A 20,721-nucleotide genomic window follows, 5' to 3' on the forward strand; every position below is an offset into this window, starting at 1 on the left:
CAAGCAGTCTGATTTTAACAGTTTCCAGATTGGGGGATTTCCGAGAAAGGGGGCGCTGGGCCGAGGCATACCCGGCAGCTTGTGTCTGCTTCTAATTAGCAGATTAAAACTGCTGGTTCTAGGAAGGCGCTCTGGGGTGCAGTACAGCCGATCAGCCCCACCGGACTGTTACACACACATCCCCACATCTTTGCGCTTGGGGTCCCACGGCCACCAGGGAGCACCCCACTCCTGGCTAATCTCTGGCCAGCTTCCTTGGGCCTTGGGCACACCATCCCCCAGAAACGCTGCAGCTGCACAGCGTGACCCAGTCACCCCCAGACAAACATTCAAACTAAACACCAGAGTAGGGGAGACAGAGATTGGGAAGAAAAGAACTAGGAGAAGGGGATCGAGGAGCTGAGACTGCATTGAGAAGTAGAAACTACATCTAATTCTGATTGTATTGGCTTTGCCATCTTTCTCCTTCCCTCCTTCCTTCTTTCCTTTCTTCCTTTTCTTTCCTCTCTCCTTCCATGTCCCATCTCTTCTCTCTCACTCTCTGTGTTTTTCTTCTTTTTCCTCCACTGCAGTCCCCAGTGCCTGTCCTGCTCCCTGAGGCCTGCCTGGCCTTCCTCCTAGTCACACGCCCCCTCCCAGCCTTCTTTCCCAGCCATCCCTGGAAGCACCAAAGCACCAATGCCGCCAGGCAAGAATCCAGCCTGGGCCCTCACCCAGCACCCAACTTTCATCTTCACCTATCTCTTCCCTCCAATCTCATGTACTCATAAATTATTACAATTAATTACAGCCAAGGAAAGCCATTCATGCCGTGCCGCTCCCGCGCACTCCATCTAGCCACCAGGAAACTTGTAGGCAGCCAGCCGGGGAAAGCACAAGCTGGGCCTGGGCCTCAGCAGCCTCCACCCCACCCCCAGAGACCCCCCACCCCTCCCTGACTGGAGAGAAGCAGCAGCAGAAGCAGACGTTTGCCCTTCCAAGGTAGAAGGAGCCCATTCTCTGGCTCCAGCCTCCGCTAGACGACCTGAGCACTTGCCTCCTCCACAACAGCAGACTGGGAACCACAGGGAGGAGAAATAACGAGAACTGGATACAGTTGGGTTTCTGGTTTTTTAAGTGACTTCAATATATTAACACAGGGCTGTTCTACCATAACAAACAGAAGCACGTTACAGGACGGACGCTGGGGACGAACCCTGGGGATGAGAGGGAACACTATGTACAGCCCAAGGCGCCGGCCTGCACGGGCCTGACCCAGCCCGCGGCATGGTCCCCAGCCCTCGCCCCTCAGCTCCTGGGCTGGGAATCATTATCATGTATGTGTGTGTGTCTTTTTTTTTTTTTTTTGTACAAAATCTGCACGCAGAGCGCCCCAGGCCCGGGGAGGGATGACCTGGACCAAATACGATACAGGGAAAAAAAAAATAGAAATATAGCGATTCAAGTACTGGCTTCTCTGAAGAAAGGAGGAAAAAAATCACATTTGTATGTGTCATTTATTTCGGTTGCGCTGGGGAAAGAGAACGCAGTTTCTCTCCCCGCCTCCTCCTCGCTGGGTAGAACTAACTCTAAAACACCAATATCTCAACACTGAACCCTCCCAAATCGCAAGAGTTTTCTTTTCCCCTTCCTTTTTTTTCCTTTTAAGCTGATTGGCTTTTGTCTATCTTGCTCTTTCCTTTTCTTTTTCGTCTCTTCCCCGCCTGTGTTGGGGTATTTTGTGGGGTTTTTGTTTTTCCCTTGGCTGTGCTGAGGCAGCAGGCTGGGTAGGGTTTAGGACTGCTCCTTGTCGGTTTTCTCTTTATTCATCTTTTTCATCTTCATCCTTCGATTCTGAAACCAGATTTTGACCTGCCGCTCGGTGAGATTGAGAACCCGGGCCACCTCATACCGACGGTCCCTGGTTAAATACATATTGAAGAGAAACTCCTTCTCCAGTTCCAGCGTCTGGTACTTGGTGTAGGGGCAGCGCTTCTTCCTCGTGGAGCGGGCGTGAATCCAGTTGGCCACGGGGTTGCCTGGAGGGCCAAACACAAGCAGGGGTCAGTGGAGCCCCTTTCCAGCCCAGGACTTCTGCTACTCTACCCCCAGACTTAGCCAGGTTCCCCAAATGCAATAACTGAACCTGAATTTGGACACATTTTGCTTTAGGAATTTTCCTCCTTCCTCGTTTTGCATTCTGTCCCCTCCCCAGCTTCCCCCTTTTCAGTTTCCAGCACCTAAAACTGTAGGAAATCAAAAGCTATCAAAGCCCCTCCAGTCTGGTCCTCAGCTTCAAGAGTAGTAATTTGAGAATATCCTCATAAAAAGTCCAAATTCCCAACCGTTTCATAGGCCCATAAACGCTTCTCTCTCTTGTTTTTTATTTTTATAGCAAGGTCTCTCTCCTCCCCACCTCCCTCCTCCTCTGCCCCCTCCCATCCTCCCAGCCCATGACCAAGTCCTGAAATTTTAGCAGTTCTGCTTCCTGACCCTGAGAATCCCTAAACCCCTCACCACCCTCTGCAGCACCCTCCTCCCGCTTGGAGTTCAACCCTGCTGAGGCGAATTCTCAGGGTGATGCTGAGACGGGAAAAGTCTTTCTCCTCTCCCCAGAGAGCCGCTGGCCTTGGGGACAGGCTCCCCTATATCTTAGTTTTCCTGTTTGGCCTCCAGTGCCCCCCTCCTGCCAGCCCCAGGACAGGCTCTGCAGGAGCCAAGCCTCCAATTTCAGGTTTATGGGAGTAGCTGAGGGCAGGGAGGGAAGCCTTCAGAGGGGTATAATTAGGCCCTGGCCCCTTATGGGGCTGGAGGAAAAGATTTCCTGCAGCCCCCTCCTGGGACTCCCCCAGACACTTCCTCACACCCAGGGGTCTGCACCCCCTCCCCTGCTGTTTCTCCTTCTTTCCCCTTTTTCTGGCCCTGCAGCTCCCACCTGCCCCCCACCCTAGCCCTCCTGTGCAATCCTCAGAAGGCGCCTGTCTCCCTGATTGGAGTGAGTGTGTGTGTGTGTGTGTGTGTGTGTGTGTGTGTGTGTGTGTAGAATTCTCTAATCTGGGGAGATGCCCACTCCTCATCCCTGATCCCCATTCTCAATCCTTCCCCTCCAAGACCCTCAGAAGAGGGTTCTCAAGTTTAAGGAGACTCAGACCCCACTTTTATCCCCACTTCTCTTTGAAAGTCCTGATCTCTCCAAGTTCCCAGGCTTCGAAATACCTCAGACCCCTCACCCAGTGCTCCTGGGGGAGAAGTCCATGGACCTTCTGTTTTGTGAATCTCTAGTGGGGTGAGGACCTCCACGCTGACTGGGAAGCAGGGGTCATTCTCGCTGGGGGTATCTCCTCTGTGCCCCCAGTGTCCTCCTCACCTCTTCCCTGTCCCATCTCAAATCATAAACTGAACTTCGCCCCCAGCCCCATCCCCTGGCCCTGTCCGCCTTTCTTCGAAAGTGGTGACTGAGCCAAAAAGCCTGGGCTGGGAGGAGGGGGCAGGGGTCTCTCATCAAAGCCAGTTCCTGAGAGAGGAGCTCCCCTCGGCCCTCTCCCAACCTGTCTCCCTGGGCCCCATTCTCAGACCTCCTGCCCCTGAAAGCTCCCCAAGGTAATTCGCTTTTATTGAGTCCTCGCCCCCTCGCCCCTCTCCCGCGCTCCCTGCACGGTTCGGGAGGGCTGTAACTCGGCTGCCCCCGCCCGTCCTCCCCTCCCCTCCCGCGCCGGTTGTAAAGGAAAATTGCTCCCAACTTACTGGGGTCCAGGTCGGCCTTCTCCTCTTTGTGCTTGCTGCCGGCGAGCGCGTCCGCCTCGGGCGAGGGCAGTGTCTGCGGGGCGCGGTCGCGCAGCTCCCCGGGCGAGCCGTACATGTAGTCCGGGTAGCTGCGGCCCTCCCCTGGGCCGCAGTCCGCGCGGCGCCCGGGGTAGGCGTCCGGCTTGAGGGCGTAGTGACGGCCCCCGGCCGGGAAGCTGGGGAAGGAGACGGCGCCGGACAGCGGCTCGAGCCAAGTCCGCATGTAGCGCGTGTCGGCGCCGAGGTGGGGCTGGGGGCCGTACGGGTGATATACCACGGACGACTGCGAGGGCACGGGCGCCCACGACGTGCTGAACACTGCCGGCTTGGGCGCGAAGCTACAGGACGGAAAATCGCTACAGTCCGGCACCAAACCGCTGGGTCTGGCGGCGGCGGGATGAGCCCCGGTGGCCGGAAACCTGGACGCTAGGAGGTCTTCATTGTCGTGAGAGATGAGCGAGTCCACGTAATAGTTACTGATGGGCCCCGTCGCCGACATCGTAACGGGGTTTTACATACATAAGATTATTGTATGAACTGTATATGTACTTTTTATCTGCTCACAGAACAATCAAGTCAGGTAATTATTTTTCCAGCCTTTTCCCCGCAGCTCATTGGCTCCCCGGCCCCCACGTGATCGTATTTACCCAAAAATACGGCGCGGATCAATGCGCAGGGGCTTTTTTTTCCTTGCCTTTTTTCCCCCTCTCCCACCCCCTTCTCTCTGCTGCTCCCCGCGACCTGCGATTTCCTGGGGGTCCGGAACTCTGGACCCAAGGCACCGGTCACCCCCTCAGGACGGCTCCTAGCTCATCTGAGAAGCCCCTGTGCCCATGTCCACCCATAAGCAGATGGCCTCCCCCCAACCATGAGGATTTTTTAATGGGGTGAAAATGCCAGTCCCCGAAGCCAGGGTTCTCGGACCCCCAGGGCCGAGCTGGGCGCGGGAGCCCCGCAGGGGCGGGGAGGCCGACCGAGGTAGGTGGAGGAACTATTTCTTGACGTAATCCGTCTCTGTCGGCCCCGACGCTCCCGCAGTCTCTGCGCGAGCCGAGATCAGCGATTGTCAGTTCGGAACGTGGCTTTTAAAAATGCGTTTTTAAATAGTGTGTATGTATGTATTTCTTTCAGGAGCAGCAGGGGCGGTGAGGGAGGGAGGGTGGGAGGGGACTGGGGAAGCTGAGATACAGGGAGGGAAGGAGGGAAGGGGAGCGTTCTGCCACTGGCCAACTCTGCCCCCCAAATCTGGGGTAGGGGAAGCCTGGGGAAGGTGGTCCCTGGGTGGGAGGGGTAGAACCTCAGGATCTCATACACCTTTATCAGCAGCCTCAGAAGTCTTCTCTTTGCTTTGGCACAGATATACAGGCGCCTTTATTTTAAATTTATTGTCTATATCTATTTATCTTTCTTTGCCAGCTTGAAGAAGTGTAGGAGAGATCTACACAACTTAAGTGGGGCGTCCCCATCCCATCTTCCTGCGCACCCTCCTTTGCCCCCAACTCCATCTCTGCGACACTTCCCCACCCCCACTCCCCCCAAAAAGTCGCTCCCGGGCTCTCTCTGCAGAGAGCCAGGGTGAGAGCGGGCAAGGCAAAAGAGCGACCTCGGTCGTGGGCAAGTAGCTTGTTTTTACGTCCCTCAATAAAATTTTTATGAGGATCATTTGATTGTTCATAAATGTGTCTTTCATTAAATAAAATTGTAGGCTGTTTTTGGAACGGGAAAAAAGCAACGGAGGAACAGGAGAAAGCAATTTCTTTGGGGTCGGATGCAGGAATTCCAGAGGGGGCAGTGTGATTGCAGAGGAATATCAGACAACTTGGATTCCTCCCCCCAATAAGTTGGTTGCTACCCTCCTCCTTCAATTGAGGGTTTGTGCCCAGCCCTCTGCTTTGCATCAGACTGTCCCATGGTGGTGTAGTAAAGGGGGGCTTTAGTCAAGTAGGAAATTATCAGGGTGGGTGAAGAAGAGGGGGCATGGAGGTTGGCTGGGGGGTGGGGAGAAAGGGACAGGTGAAGCCCCCAGAAATATGGTGCACTTAGGCAGGGTAGAGTGAATTTGAAGGAGGGGTGCAATTTCAGGGTCAGAAAGGAAGAGTCCCAGTCTGTGGCCAGGGAAAATAGACAGGAGCTGAGGTTGAGATGCAGGCTCTGGAGGCAGCAGGGTAGGAGTCTTCCCAGACTCGGCCACGCCTGCCCTTCTTTCCCTCTCCTGTCCCCAGGAGGGGACCAAACGCCAGGGGTGGGGGCGGGGGCTAGTTTTCTCCTGCGTCTCTATGGATCTTTCTCCTCTGGGGTGGAGAGGGGCTGGGGAGAGTGTGTATAGTATGTGTGTTCCGGGGGAGGAAAGTTAGGGGGAGACAGCTGCAGCTGGCAGCACCGACCCCAGCTCCATAGGCCCCCTCCCAAGTCTCTGCTCCTCCCCCTCTCTGGCTCTTTCCTTTTCCTTTTCGGTCTAAGGGGGCGGCTTAACGGGGCTGGGATTTCAACTCATGGGGGAGGATGAGGGATGTGTTTGGTTGGGAGAGGCGACTTGGGGGTTCAGCTCCTTGGCGCCACTGTCTTCCCCTCCCTTGAGCTGGACTGAGCTGGGAAGCCCAACTTACAACAAGAAACAGAATATCTCTTTGGCCTTGATGGAGTTGGGTTAGCTGTCAATCAAAAAATCTCCCTCACTAGTTCAAGGAAAAGACAGGAGGTTCCAGTCCCCCTGCCGAGGCTTTCTCCAAATCCCCAGTACAGCCAGCACCTCCCCCAGCCCAGGGCGGCTGAGGACCGGGCCCGGCTCTTGGGCGGCTGCTGGCAGCGATGAGCAGAGACGTTAAGCCCTCAGCGGGGCCCGGGGCCAGACTGAGACCAAGAGGACATCAGGGGACAGAGCCTGAGAGAGACTGAACCCGAGACAGCCTGGGACAGACCAACTGAAACATGGAGTCAGGCCCAAGAGAGGAAAGAAGGAAGCGGAGCATTAGAATAAAGGGGAAAAAAGGGGGAGAATTAAAAGAAGGAAGGCAAGATGAAAAGAGATAGGAGAGCCGGGAAAGGCAGGCGTGCAGAGAGGGAGGCGGAGGAAGGGCGGCCGTAGGCAGGCAGGACGGGGCAGGGGCGAGCTGGCGGAGCAGCCGTGGCATTGTGCAGCCCGCTGGCTTGCCGGGCCTTTGCCGCGGGACCGGCTCCGGGCGCGGCGGCCACTTCTGTCTGGACACAAAGGCGGAAGAGGCCTCCTCTCCTGCCCCTCCCAGGAGACTTGCTCGGATGGGTACTCTAGGCCTCAGGGATATAGAACCCCATATTGGTCCAGACAGCCGCTTAGGCAGCTGGGGGCTGAGCCCTGCTCTATTCAAGGAGCGAAGAAACAGAAGAGGAAAGAGGTTTCACCCCTGCTCTTCCTTTGCGTCTTCTCCAAGCGACAAGGCCAGCTGCCCCAGCCTCAGCTTTCCTGGAGGAAAGAGTCCCTAAGGAGCCTCCCCTATGGGCCTCTGCTATTTGGGAGAGTTCCTCAAATAGACATTGGGGCCGTAAAGAGACGCCCCCTTCTCTCCTACCCCCTTTGAACACCGCCTTCTTTTCAACTCTTGAGCTGCCTGCGCACCCTGCCTGCCCACTCTGCAGAGGCGGCAGCAGCGGGCAGTGAGGCTCACCGGCGGGATCCCTGCTGCCGTGAAATCCCCTGTGAAACCAAGGAGATTGTCGCTTTCCTTTATTTTATTTTATTTTCTGGGACTGTGAACTCCGAACTCTTCCCACTCAGAGGCAGGCACGGCTGTGGATCAGGAAGCAGGCCTCGCCCACAGCCCCTTCCCAGCCAATGCCTCATTTTCCCTGCGCCCTTCGGAGAGAGGCGGCCTTGGGGAGGGGGGCTAGAAGAGGCTGGGAGTTCCGGAGTCCACTGGGCGGAGGTTCCGCAGGTCCACAACTGGATGTGGCCTGTAGCCCCCATTCTCCACATTTGGAGGGGGGTGGGTGGCAGACCAGGGCTTTGAAGCGGACCTGCAGATTTCCCTCAAATCCAGGTTTGTAGGTGCGGGGGGCGGGGCACAAAGGATATAGGGGCACCAAGAAGGAAGGTCTGTCTTCCTGGGGTTCAGTTACTCCTTCTGAATCTTCTGCCATACTCCAGACTTCCCCTCACCCACATACTCCCTTCAATTTTCCTCAGCACCGCTGGAGCAAACCCAGGGACTGGAGGCCACTGGGAGTTCTTGTTGGGGAGGGGGAAACCCCAGCTTTAGCTCGCAGCTGTGCATTCACTCTGGTTCTTAGAGTTCCCTCCCACCCCCAAAAGGCTTCACTGGGCACAGGAGAGACCCCTGAGGAGGAGGGGCACCCTTACTCCATCACCTGAAACCTGGGCAGCTGCGGCCACAACCAAACTAGCACCGTGGGAAGGACAGACAGAAAGACACGTTAGAGTCGTCCCCTCCCCCTGCCCCGCGCTTTCCTTTTAGTGATTTAAATTCCCTCCGGTTCAATCCACACCGTCAAGTTCGGATTAAATTTAAAACAGGCTTTCTCCGGTGTCCCCAGCGGGCCATCCCGGCTGCCGCAGGCAGGGAGCCCGCTCCCGGCTCGTCAGCACCCGCCCTGCGCGGAGAAGGCCGTACTCCATTTGCTTTCATTTTCCTTCTCCCCCTGAAATGGGCTCATTTCACCTCTCCACTGCCCTCTCCCCCTCCCCGCCCCCTCCCTGGTTCCCCTCTACTTTCCCCCCTTCTTTCTCCTGATCCCTCTTTGTTGGGAAAAACACACCCACACACAACTCCTCCTAGCTAAGGCCTGCGCTGGAAGCAGAAACTGAGTTCTCTTGGCCTGCCGCGAGGAAACCCGCGTCCTGCCCCTACCCAAGGTGGGTATCTGGGATCCCTACACACCAGGAGTCAGGTCCCGAAGCCCAGCAGGAGTGAAATCCCCAGGGCCTGTGAACGTGGCTCTCTCAAAGCCACGGCCTGCCGGGCCTGCATTCCCGCCGGCGCCCCCGCCCTGCCGCTCCGCAGCAAGCGGGGCTATTTCCGGCTCCCCCAACGCGGTCTGGTTTTCCAGCCTGGGAGTGGCTGGAGGGGGAGCCGCCCCAGAGCTAGAGCCGCTCCCTGCCCTGCCCGGAGCCCCAATGGCCCTGAGCGCCTTGTTACCTGATCTTTTGTGTGATGTATGTGTCGCAAGGAAATTTGCAGTGACTTTGGAGCCCAGACTGAGGAAGCGGAGGTGGCGAAAGGAGAGACAATACGAGTCCGAAGTACAATTAAGGGGCCAGAGCCGCTCGTCTCTCCCCCGCCCTCCCTGCCCGACTGCGAGCTGTCTGGCCTCAAACCTCAGGGCGACACGCGAACCTGGAGCCGGAAACTCAGCCCGTGGCAGGAGGAGTCAGAGGACTCTGCATCCAGAAAACAGAAGCAAAGCGCCCTTCCAACTTGGGGACGCCTTAACCAGCCCCTCTGAGTTGCAGATAACCCAATGAATGAAAGTGCAAATTCCGCCGTTTTTCCCGATTTTTTTCCAGCCTTGGGAAGGAGAGCTCAGGGTTTGGGGCGTCTCAGACAGAAAGGCAAACCGCATCTCCTGAGGCAGACAGACCCACAACATGAGTGTGAGCCTGAGATCACATACAGGTTCAACATTTCCCGAGGCCTCTTTGCCAGGCCCGGCGGGCGCCGATCTCCCTACCTTCTCTCCCTCCAGGGCCTCAGGCAGAGAGACCCAGAAGACTCTGTCCCTCTGGTTTGATTCAATCCCGCTTCGGAAGCGCCTTCGTTACCTGGTCCTTCGCTCCCCACGGCCATAGATACAGGACAGGCGGCTCCCGCCTGGGGAGGGAAGCCCCGGCCACCACGGCCGCCGCCGCCCGCCCTCCTTCCCTCCCTCCCTCCTTCTCGCCCTCCCTCTCTCTCCCTCCCTCGCGCGCTGCCGCTCGCGGGGCCCTCCCGCGGGCAACCTGGTCTGGACCAAATCCAGGTATATCCGAAAGAGAGAAAAAAGAAAGGACCTTTTACGTGGAAAAGAAAAGAAAGAAAGACCTTCCATTGCATTTATTTTTCATGCTGTGACCATTGGTCGGCCTCAGTTCAGACGTCCCGGACACGGCCCGGCAGCTGCAGAGGTGTGCAGGGCCTGCCACCTCTCCCACGCTGACCGCCGCGCCCCGCGCGCCGCTTGCTCCACACTCTGGGCCGCCGCCCCCAGGGCAGCCCAAACACCCAGCAGACCTCAAGGTCCTTTCTATAGACTCAACATCCGGTTGCCCGCCTCGCCGCCGCCCACAGCCCGGGAGCCCGCTCTGCTCTGTCTGCGGCCAAAGTCCATACACAATCCACCTTGCCGGTGCTCTCGCACCCTGCCCGGACACCCCTCCTGGCCACGCAGCCGTCCGGGCCACACTCGTGCTGCGGTCCAGCCCAGGACTTCGAACCTCGCCCCCTGCACGACCCACACAAAGCCCTGAGCCCTGGCGTTCCCACCCGAAGCCCCCAGTCCCCGCTGCCGCCGTCTTCTTCACCTGTTCTCGGGAAGGGCTGCATCTCCGAGCCGAAGTCAGGCCGTGGGCCGGGGCGAGGTCCCAGAGAGGCCACAGCGGATCTGCCAGGCTGAGCCGGAGCCCCAGCAGCCGACGAGAGATCTCAGAGACCAAGGCTCGCCTTGGCGAGCTCTTGCCTTTTCCTCCTCCCGCAAGTCTCAAACATTCACACACTGAGAGTTCAGCTCTATAAATCCTGCTCCTCTTTCCCATATCATAATTTAAAAAAACCAGTAGGGGAGGTTTTAACTTTTATTGCGATTTCTGGAGTTGGGCTGCGGAGCATATATTAAGTTTACGCTTATGCGCTCTCGGCGGGGAGGGTCCTTTAAGAAATAAAAATCCATCTTAATATCCACAGACGAGAGAGATAATTTTTTCTCTTCTCTTCACGCTGTTCCTTCTGAAGACTCCCTTCCGGAGAAGCGAATAAATAATTACCATCGCCTTAGCCATGATCCACGGCCTTGTGCCGGTGGTGGACTCTGACCACCAGACTGGTCCTCACCTTGGCCCTATGAGACCTCGCTCCATTTCTCTGCATTTGGGGAGGAGACACCTCAACCCCTGGCTCTATGACCTCCCACACATAAGCCCAACAGCTCTGAAACGGAAATGGGGGCACAGAGACCCAAAGCACAGAAGTCGTTCATTAGTGAATTTCGGCCCATCAGGGACTCTATCTCCAAGCCAAATGCTCCTGAGCACCCAGTCCCTGCCTGGGACACGCTTTGCCCCAACTGACTGTGTGCCTGGGGCAGCCTGAAGACTCAAAGGCTGCTAGGAGCTCCCAAACTAGGGGAATCCCTTGCCTGCTTCCCACCAGCTGGCCTGACTCTCTGGAAACTTCCCCATTTCCCTGGGAGCCATAGAGAGGTTTGAATACTTCTCTCCAAGAGAAGAAATTTTTTCTCCCACAAAGGGATGGGGGACAGACAGACCAACAATCCAGCTAGGGAGACAAGAAATTCTATTCCCATTTTCTCCTCCAGCTTCCTTGGGAGTCAAAACAAATATGTTCGCATAAGAGAGGGGAAAAATAAATGTGTATGCGTATAAATACATACAGGGTATTTAAGAGAGCCTAGGGGAGACAGAAACAGAGCTCTACACTCATACAAGGTCACATATATCCCTCCCAGCAGATGACTGTGAGAATATAGAACTCTGTATATATTTTGTTACAGGGACATAATTTTGTTTCCCTGTATAGACGTTTATAATGTTTTAATAATCATAATAATTTCAAAGTAAGAGAACCAAGAACCTGACCTTCTTTTGGCCTCTCTTCCCCAGTATCTCTGAGAACAGGGGTGTATCTCCTCAGTCTCCATAACCCCTCCCTCATTTATTCCCCCCCCCAACTCCGCCCGCAGGCAGGCAAAGAAACCTCTTTTGAGAACTTTCTCTGTAGCAACCAGGGCCAGAATTGAAGAACCAAGGGGGAAAGGATGAGAGAAAGCTTTGCAAAGTTTCACACTGCTCAGATTTTCCTCTACCCCATTCTCCTCCCCTCCTCCCCCTGGCATCAGCCAACAACCTTTCCACCAACATAGCAATGGTGGGCACGGGCAGCCTCTGTTCACCCAGATGTTTCCACATAGTGCAAAGACAGGCAGCTGCCTGACAGTCACAGCCACAGAAACTGAGGCCTTCAGGCCACAGACAACTAAACAGAGACCAGAGTCAGGTTTTTGCCCTGATGTTTCCCAGTTGCGTGCGTGTGCGTGTGTGAGGGGTTCTACTTGGACTTTGATGGCTTTCCTCTAACCTACCAACACCCCAAACATGTCCTTCCCCTGGAGATGGAGCTATAGAAGGGGAAGGGGAAAGGGCTGGGCTGGCGCTCAGAGTTCCCCAACTCTTGGAACCTCCAGGTACCCCACTTTTCTAAGGGGAATCTTGAGCCCCAGTCGACTGGAGGTGGTAGGTGGGAGAGGCTAACCATTCCAGAGACCCTTTTCTCTTTCTGTGCTCCTCTTTCTGCTAATAATTCTGCCCCACCCTGCTGCCCAACTGAGCTGGCCCGCCAGGCCACCTCTTACTCAAACTCCTGAATTTCCTTGGAATTGGCTGGACCCTCTTTGTCTGTCTGCATCAGCTGGGCCCAGGAGACAATAGCTGCAGGAAAGACTCCTCTCCCTTAATCACAGGGATTGGGATAGGTTGAGAGGACGGCATAAAGCAGGGTTCTCCAGACTTGTTCTGCAACCCCACTCACAGCTTGTCCTCCTTGGTCTGCACCCACTTTGCCCTATCTGGGAGGGGGCAGTGGGGCAGTCCCACTGGGGAGGGTAGGAGTGGGAGAGGTGGGTTGGGGCCCTCGACGAAAACCGACTGATGTAACTCAGGCAGTTTCTTGTTGCCGAGTTCAAAACTCAATCCCAACAACATGAAACTACCTAAGCCACAGATCAGCTGAGCGAGCAGGGCGGGAGATTCAGCTTTGCATCTATCCGGAGGAGAAGGGAAGGGGGTTGGGGAAGGAAGAAATTCAGCCCCGTCCCCCTTTCCGCCCCCACAACCTCCCTAAAGACTAGAGAGTAGACTTTGGGTTGCTGGGTGGGTAAGGGGTCTGACTGCCTTCATTAGTTTCTGGTCTAAGCAAATCGCTCAGGAAAAATCTGGTGAAATGGGACCACTGGCGGCCAAATACCCGCCCCACCCCCAGCACCGCAGTGGAGCTATTCCCCTACATCTGGCCCTGGCCCTGGGGGAAGCTGGATCTTCCTTCCACTGTGGAGCTGGGTCCCCTGTCTTGTCCATCTGGCTCTCCTGCACTCTCCTGCTAGACTCCCTCTGATCCTCTCCCTCTCAGCTCGGTTTAGGCTTCTCAGCGAATGTGGGTAGCTGAATCATAGCCCTGTGCTCTGGAGCCACTTCCAATCAGGCCACTTGCCTGGCAAAACGTTACAGCCAGGGAGCACAGGGAACAAGAGGCTGGATGAGGCTCACATCCAAACCAGCGAAAAGCAGGAAAACCTAAGCTTCAAGCTTCAACCCGCTGTACTCCTCCTCCCCCACCAACAGACGACCAGACTGAGCAACACCTAGACCAGAGTGTCTTCGAGGAGACCCAAAGTGCCCGAAAAGATAAAGAAGCCAAAAACCATCAATTTATCCCTTTAACCATGGAACCCCCATGGCAATGGGCCGGGGAGGGAAGGAGAGGGAGCTCCCAGTCGCTGCCCTCCGCTGCCAGCGGCCACTAGGAAAGCCTGGGTTCTCGGCAAGCACAGATGCCCTAAACACCTTCCTCCAGGCTCTGTCCGCTGCACGCCGGACACCTGGGGACACCGCTCATCCTCACTCCGCCGCCAAGAGAAGAACAAGAAACCGCTTCTCTTACCTTGTCGCTGCCTCCTCCTCCTGCTGCTCCTGGCGTTTCTGTTAGCTGCTGTCGAGGTTGGGGGGGCTGAGCTCCTCATGCCCCTCCAGCGGTTAAGTTTATTCCTTTCCTTGGATGGGTGGGGGGCTCTTGGGGTGACCCCCAGCAGCAGTGGGGTGCGCCCAGCCCAGCACCCCAGGCAATCAGATCCGTCTGCTCCTCAAGATTGCAGTTTGCTCTCTGCCTCTTTCCCTCCTCCAGTCACCTTTAAATGCATCTTTTACTGCAGCACCACATTATATTTGCAGATCATAAAATCCACCTCTCGCGCGCACCAAGACCGTCCTGACATTACTGTTTTATGACCTTGACTTATTGTGGTCACCTGGATAATATTTAAATCAACGTTATGGTCTCTCACTTACATTAAACCCGCCAAGAGACGTTCTAGAAAGGCTCTAGGAGATGAGTCAAACACAAAACACACACATCCACACACTCAGCCTTTTCGGGGGAGGGGGTGTTGCTAAAAATCACTAAAAACAAAAAACCATCCATTTGAGGATTATGATTCTGGAAATTTATTAGGATTTTTTTCTCCATTAAGGAAGCTACATGCAAAAGATACAACATACAGAATATCTTTAAATAACACAACTCCCAGACAGGGACAGGACAATACCGGGGGGGGGGGGGCATTCTGTCTTTGCTTTGCTATGTTCTATTTTTAATTTTTTTGTTCCTCTGGATGAAATTTCTGAGATGTTACTAGATGGGGGATGTGGGGGTGCTAGGAGGGGTGGGAGAAAAGCAGAAAGCAGTACAAATACGAGACTTCAAGCAGATTCTTAGAGCGACTGGGAGGTAAAGACATGGAGAGGGTTTGGTGGAGGCTCTGGGTGCTACGACAAACACACGAACACTAGCCGAACTTTCCAAAACGTCTATTAGTCTAAGGAGGAAATGCAGCAAGGAAGGAACGATTCTGCCTGTGCTCTGCGAGATTACAGACCCTCTCTGGTTATTTTTTTTCCTTTTTTTCCCCTACAAGCGGATGGATTCGATCTTAACTTTGCATGGAGAACAGAATGCTGTGTGTGAGTGCGTGGGTGAGTGAGGGTTTGACACACACACCAGCCACACTCCCACCCCCATCTATGAGGGCACACACCACACCCCACATCCCGGCACCCCATTTCTCATGCTTTAAGTGGAAGCATCTTCGCAGCACGAACCATAGGTCCCTTGGAAGGAGAGTCTGAGGTCTTTGCCTTTTTTGCAGTCGCATTGCATTTATACTCAGGGAGGAAAAAAAAATATATCACCAGGCACAAAGGGAGGAGGGGCGGGGAAAGGAAGGAGCGGGAAGGGAGGAGGAGAGGCCGCGCGCTCAGGTGAAATTAAAATTGGAGGTCAGTTCCCGGATCCGATTCTCTCGGTTCATTTTCTTGAGTTTCATTCTGCGATTTTGAAACCAGATTTTGACTTGTCTGTCTGTAAGGTTAATGGTCTTGCTAATCTCCAGGCGGCGCTCTCGCGTCAAATACATATTGAACAGAAATTCTTTCTCCAATTCCAGCGTCTGGTGTTTAGTATAGGGGCACCTCTTCTTCCTTCCGCTCTTTGCTGTCAGCCAATTTCCTGTGGTGTTTTCTGCCTTTATCTCCTCTGTTAAAAATAACATTATTTACATAAGTATCCCTCGAAGTCGAAAACCCTCTCAGCGCTGCAGCCTTTGCCAGCCTGCTGTGGGGTGGCTGAGGGAGCACAGGGGAGCTGCTCTTGCCCCAGGGGCCTGGCGGTGGGCTCCTCTTAGGCTCAAGGTTCTTACAATTTCTTTGGGGTTTAGACTTAGGGAGATAAAGGGAGGAAGTTCTTGCCTCCAAGCATTTATTAAATTTAAATTACCCAAGTCCACCTTAATCTAAAAGATCCTGAGTACCCTGGCTTTCCCCCAGCTGGCTGACCCTGGCAGATTCCCTAAACCTTGCCAGAATCCCCCCTTCTCTCTGTTCCATTCCAGCTCTGGAAAAATCCAACCAGATGGAAATGCATTTTCCAGGCCCCAGACCAGAGCAGAGTCCACCCACAGACCAGAGAAATTCCCAGAGAGCTTTGACCTGTTTCAACTCAGTGGAGGGACTTTGTTCCAGGATCTGTGGCCAGAGGCCACTGCAGTGGTCCCTGTCCTGGGCCCCCAGCTCTTACCCCAACCTGAGCTGCCACAGAGTGACTCTGCTCCCTTAGGTCTCCCATTGCCATCTCTTCCTCTCTTAATCATTTCTCCCAGGTATGTGCAGCCGAGGGGAGCTTGTAAGAGCAGCAGAGGTCAGGGGCAACAGAACTGGGGCAACCTAAGGGGTCCTCAAACAACTTTCCTGGCCAAAGGACCTAAGGTCAAGGGAGAGACATATCCTGAGGAAATGCAGCCTCCTAGAAACCCCCTGCCCAGTCTGTGCATACGTAGATGTGTATGCCTGCAAGTACACATGTATACCTGCAGAGATACACACACCTATACACATAAGTACACACACATAGATATGTACATGAGTCTTTTTTTGTAAGGAGATACTATAGAATACTGTGTATTTCCCATGAGCTTATTGACAGCCTCTATCCCTGACACACATTCTTGCTGAAATGGACCAGCCTTGCTTCTCAAGTAGCAGAAGGGAACCTGGCCATCTTTTTAAGGGCAAAAAACAGAGTCCAAAGACCTGAGAGGACACCCAGCAAAGGACTCTGCTGATGGCTCTGAGCTCTCTCTCCTCCCTATTCCAATGAGGCTGCCAGGTTCCTGGATCTTATCTTGTTGGGGGCGGGGTGAGCCGGGGGCCTAAGAGGAACCAGAAAACACACAAAAAAGGCAAACTTGAGGCTGCAGTCTAAAAAAATCTGAATGTCCCGAATTTTCTCTCCTGTCTCTGCACCTGCAGCTTCTTGCCAGATTGTTTACAAGTTCTCCACATCTAACTACGTCCTGTTTATTTTCTTACTGGGGTTGTTAGGTTTGGTGGGGTGGGGGGACAAGACAAATTATAAATGGGGAAGTTTTAATCAAAAGCTCTCTTGCCTCTGGCCTGGTGGAGACATCAAAACAGGAGGAGGGGAAAGAAGGGCACAGACAGGGTACAGGGTAAGAGGGATTCCTTGGGGTGGGAGGGATTAGGTTGCTGTGGGGACAGCTAGAGGAAAGGGAGAGCCTATGGGAATGGGTGCAGGTCGAGTTAAGAGGTGAACTTGTTAACCTTGACTTTGCTTTTGGTGGGGGCTAGAATGCAGGTTTTCCTGCCCCAAATCTGCTCCCTAACCAAGCTCAGGGTCTGTAGAGAGGGTATAAGATTAAACCTTCACACTGCACACGTGCCACAGGAAAGGCTTTGAGGCTGTAGGTGCCTCACTCTCCCCCTTATCCTCATGAACACACCAGCGCTCATCTTCCAGTCAGTGTCTCTATGGGGATGATTTACCAAGACCACCTTTGAAGACCCAAGGGGATGAGGCTCTGCCCTTGCCCGCCAAAAGAGTGCCTGTGCATGTGTGAGCGGGCATGCGTGAGTGTGCAAGGATCATGCAATATGGATGTGCGTGAGTGTGGCACAGGTCGCCCGTAGGCATGCGTGTGCGTCGCATCCATATACAAAGCACCAGGAGATCCAGGCCGCCCCCAGCCTGCTCCGCTCTCAGTATTTCATCTTCCTCTACACCCAATGAGCCCCTTATATACTGTCACCAGTAGCCGGTGTTGTGGGGAGCAGGTTTATTCTTCCCCGTTGGTTGGGCCTTTTTCTGAGGCTCTTTGCTACAACTTTTCAGGAAAAGTCGTTCCCCTCAGCTTTCCTCCCCTGCTCCCGTTTCCTCCACATTCTTTCCCCAAGTATCAGAGAAAGATCCCGAAGGCCCCCAGCTCCTACAGCAGAAATGAATCTTGAACCCTGAGCTTGAACTCTGGCTGGGCTTTCTCTCAACCAAAATTACAGTGAAATCCAACCAAAGCCACATTCCCTTTCAGGAGAAAACCTCTTGCCACGCACACAGAAATTTCCCAACCACTCATTTGTAAGCTGCTTTTGGAAACCAATGAAAAAAGATAATTTAACTAGAAAAAAATGGAAAAGAAAAAATTAAAAGAGGAAACAGAAAACTTACAACATTCCAAATGCCCTGTTCCAACGCCATCCAAGCCAGGCATCTGGAGGAGGGAGGGACGTGGCGGGCAGCCCTTCACCTCCACCTCTTCCGGCTCCAGCCTCGCTGCCCAAGGCCCCCGGCCGAGCCAAAAGCCGCAGAAGCCCAAGCCGCACGCACAAATCAGACCCACAAACAACAAATCGCGTTTCGCAGGAAACAATTTTCAACTGGGAAAACGCAGTAAAGAGAACTCCCCCCATCTCCCCAGCCTTCCCTAGTCCCTGGCCCAAGATCGCCATTTTAGGCTTTTTGCAAGCCCCTGACCTGAGCTGGGGGACGTCAGCTCCCCAGGACACCAGCATTGAGAAAGCAAACCACAGCCAGCACGCGCCTGGGAGCAGCCACCCGTCCGGTGCAGCACACTGCGCCTGCAGGCGGCCCGCGGTGCGCACCGCCCCCGCCTTAGCACCCATGGCCGGGGCAGGGCCGACACCTCCACGTCGCCGCTTACCTTTCCCAGCTAAGTGACGCGCCACCAGCCTGGAGCTCAGCGGACGCTAGTCGAAAGCCAGGGTCGCATTCCCGAAATGGTCTGGGGCCTCCTGGGCCCAACCCTCTCCCCTGCCCCCCTCCCCGGCCGCGAAGACCAAGTGCCGGAACGTCCCAGTGGCGCCCGCGGCCCAGGCGGCCTTACCTTTCGCTTCGTTATCCGAGGTGTCTGGGCTGGAGTCGGCAGCTTTGGCCCCCTCCTTTTCGCTCTCCGAGGGGCTCCCTTTAGGGCCCGCCAGGCTCTGCTCCGTCTTGATTTCATTGGGGCTGGGGGTCTGGCTGTCGGACTTGGGGATCTCAGGGAAACTCACTTTGCCCCCCAGCTGAGGCGATTCCAGATGTTCGGCGCGCGGGTTGAGACTGGCCCGCTGCTCGAAAGGGGCTTCGAAGTCGTTGGCCCCAGAACAGTGGGGCGTCTTGTCCAGCGCGGAGTAGCTCGGGCTGGCGCGGTAGTAGCTGGGCACGGGTACCTCGTGCTCCCCAAGGCAGGACTCCGGCAAGGGGTGGGAGTAGAGAGCTGCCTCGGGGCCACTTTTCGCCCGCTTCTCTGCGCTGTACATGCAGCAGACATTCTCCTCCTTGACACTAGGTGGGTAGGAGCAGGAGGACAGCGGCCTGCCAACAGGTTGTTCCAGGCGATAGGCGGCTTTGGGGTCGCCCCAGGAGTCCAGCTGCGAGAGGTAGGACGGATAGGTGTTGAGGGCGAGGCTGGGGCTGCTGCCCTCGTCCCTCTTGGAGAGCGAGGGCGCGAGCCCGCAGCCCCTCATCACCCCGCAATTGAAGTCACTCCCAGACTGCATATACATGCCTGCGCTCCGGCTATAGCGCTCTCCTCCGCCGGGCGCAGCCAAGGGCTCCGCGTACGAGTTCGGAGTTACATTGCGAGGGCATGTCATTTTCAGAGAGAGGGGTTTTTAAGGAGCAATACTACAGCGGAGGAGCTGACATCTTTTTTTTTCCCCATCCGGGAGGGGGGGCGCGGTTGGAGGGGAGGGAGGAAAAAGAAGGGGAGGGGGGGAAATATCAGCTCCGTAATTATCCGCGCATTCGGTTCTCACCATGTGACGGCTAGACCAATGGGATTTGAAAATGGCCTTGATGATTCAGACGGCCGTGACGTCAGCGGGGTCAAGTTGTCGGCAGGCGGAGCGCGCAGAGTGGAGTAACAGCGCCATCTAGCAGCTGCCTCGGGGTAGGGGCACCGGAGCCCTTCCCCGCGAACAAAGGAAGCGCCCCCCGGGCGGCAGGGGAGGTAGGGGGGTGGAGGGGGGTGGGGGTGGGGGTTCTAGGAAGAGTGGGGTTTGTTTATCCAGTAACCAGCCTGTAACTCCTGGGGAGAAGGGGGCGGAGAGGGGGAAAATGCGGGAGAGAGCGAGAGAGCGAGGCAACCCGGGGCTCAAAACAGTCAAATTCAAATTAAAAGGTCGAGACACGAATCAGGTACTTCTCCCCACTCTTCATCTCCCCTTTCCATATCCCCGGACCCGACTCCCACTTCTTACCTTGGGGATGGGAGTGGGGTGAGGTTTTGGGGGGGGGTTGGGGGGATCTGATGAGCAGAGAAAGGGGAAAAAAAGTTAAGGAATCCCAAACAGGACTAAAGTTTCTGCTCTCCCGCCTCCTCTTTTCCCCGGGCTTGGCCCTCGGGGCTGGAAGCTTGGGGGCCGCGGCGCTGGAGGTTGGTGGAGTTGCAAGTTTCCTGTGGGGGTTGACTGGGAATCTCCAGCCTCTAGGGTGGGCCGGGGAGGGGGTCACGGTCACTTCATGGCTGCTCGGAAAAGGAGGTTCCGAATGGACGCGGGGTAGGGGAAAGAGGAAGCCAGAGACCAGAGGCACCCGATCCCCGACCCGAGAGCTGTGGCCTGGGCCTGGCAGGGTGGGCGGCTCCTGGGTCACCATCTCAGGGGCCCACAAGGCTTTGGCCTTGGAGCCGGTTCTGCTGCTTTACTTCAGGCCCTGGCGGTCCTCGCTTTCCGCTTGACCTTGCCCCCACTAAAACAGGGAATATTCCGGGAAAGAAAGAGGGAACCTGCGGAGCCTCGGTCAGTTTGGAGGAGTCACGTATCACACGGGAAACCAGCACACAAGACGCAACAAAACCCGACCCAGAGAAGCGTCCTTTACAGAGCGCACGGGCTGGGAGCATGTTTGAAAGAAGACAGACCAGTCTATTTTTGTGGTTGTTTTTAAATAAAAGGAAGAAATAAGGGGAACCGTATGTTTCAAACAGTTATTTCCGTTTCTCCATCGCCTTCTTCCAAAGCGAACTAAACTCTCCACCCCTTCCTCAGGAAACGGAATCTGGAGAACAACTTGTCTTTCCTGTCGCCCCACATTTTTCCTTGGACAGAGCCTAGGGTTCAGACTTTCCGAAGGGCTGGAGTTTGGCGGGGAAAGGACTGGAGCCCAGCGCCCTGGAGTGGAGGAGTGAGGAGGCTAG

General features: G+C 55.3%; 2 protein-coding genes, 2 long non-coding RNA genes and 1 other non-coding gene across 5 annotated transcripts; 2 read left to right on the top strand and 3 right to left on the bottom strand.

Moving 5' to 3' along the window:
* Nucleotides 1-1,096: 1,096 nt before the first annotated feature.
* Nucleotides 1,097-5,282, bottom strand: HOXC9 (homeobox C9). The gene is made up of 2 exons (XM_001136621.8): nucleotides 3,724-5,282; nucleotides 1,097-2,018 (listed from the first exon to the last, which is right to left on the bottom strand). Exons 1-2 carry the CDS (start codon nucleotides 4,259-4,261, stop codon nucleotides 1,774-1,776), a joined length of 783 nt encoding a protein of 260 aa, XP_001136621.1. The 5' UTR covers nucleotides 4,262-5,282; the 3' UTR covers nucleotides 1,097-1,773.
* Nucleotides 4,608-5,424, top strand: LOC104001527 (uncharacterized). Its single transcript, XR_001707967.4, has 2 exons — nucleotides 4,608-4,740; nucleotides 5,179-5,424. It is a non-coding gene; the product is annotated as an uncharacterized LOC104001527 (long non-coding RNA).
* A 2,845-nt stretch (nucleotides 5,425-8,269) lies between these two features.
* Nucleotides 8,270-10,630, top strand: LOC134807473 (uncharacterized). The gene is made up of 2 exons (XR_010148022.1): nucleotides 8,270-8,608; nucleotides 8,923-10,630. It is a non-coding gene; the product is annotated as an uncharacterized LOC134807473 (long non-coding RNA).
* Nucleotides 10,631-12,589: 1,959 nt separating this feature from the next.
* MIR196A-2 (microRNA mir-196a-2) lies at nucleotides 12,590-12,699 on the bottom strand. The gene has a single exon (NR_032037.1). It is a non-coding gene; the product is annotated as a microRNA mir-196a-2 (primary transcript).
* A 1,456-nt stretch (nucleotides 12,700-14,155) lies between these two features.
* Nucleotides 14,156-19,344, bottom strand: HOXC10 (homeobox C10). Its single transcript, XM_509105.7, has 2 exons — nucleotides 18,427-19,344; nucleotides 14,156-15,266 (listed from the first exon to the last, which is right to left on the bottom strand). Exons 1-2 carry the CDS (start codon nucleotides 19,175-19,177, stop codon nucleotides 14,989-14,991), a joined length of 1,029 nt encoding a protein of 342 aa, XP_509105.2. The 5' UTR covers nucleotides 19,178-19,344; the 3' UTR covers nucleotides 14,156-14,988.
* Between the last annotated feature and the right edge of the window lie 1,377 nt (nucleotides 19,345-20,721).

The sequence above is a fragment of the Pan troglodytes genome, chromosome 10 (assembly GCF_028858775.2).
Source record: "Pan troglodytes isolate AG18354 chromosome 10, NHGRI_mPanTro3-v2.0_pri, whole genome shotgun sequence".
Lineage (NCBI taxonomy): Eukaryota > Metazoa > Chordata > Mammalia > Primates > Hominidae > Pan > Pan troglodytes.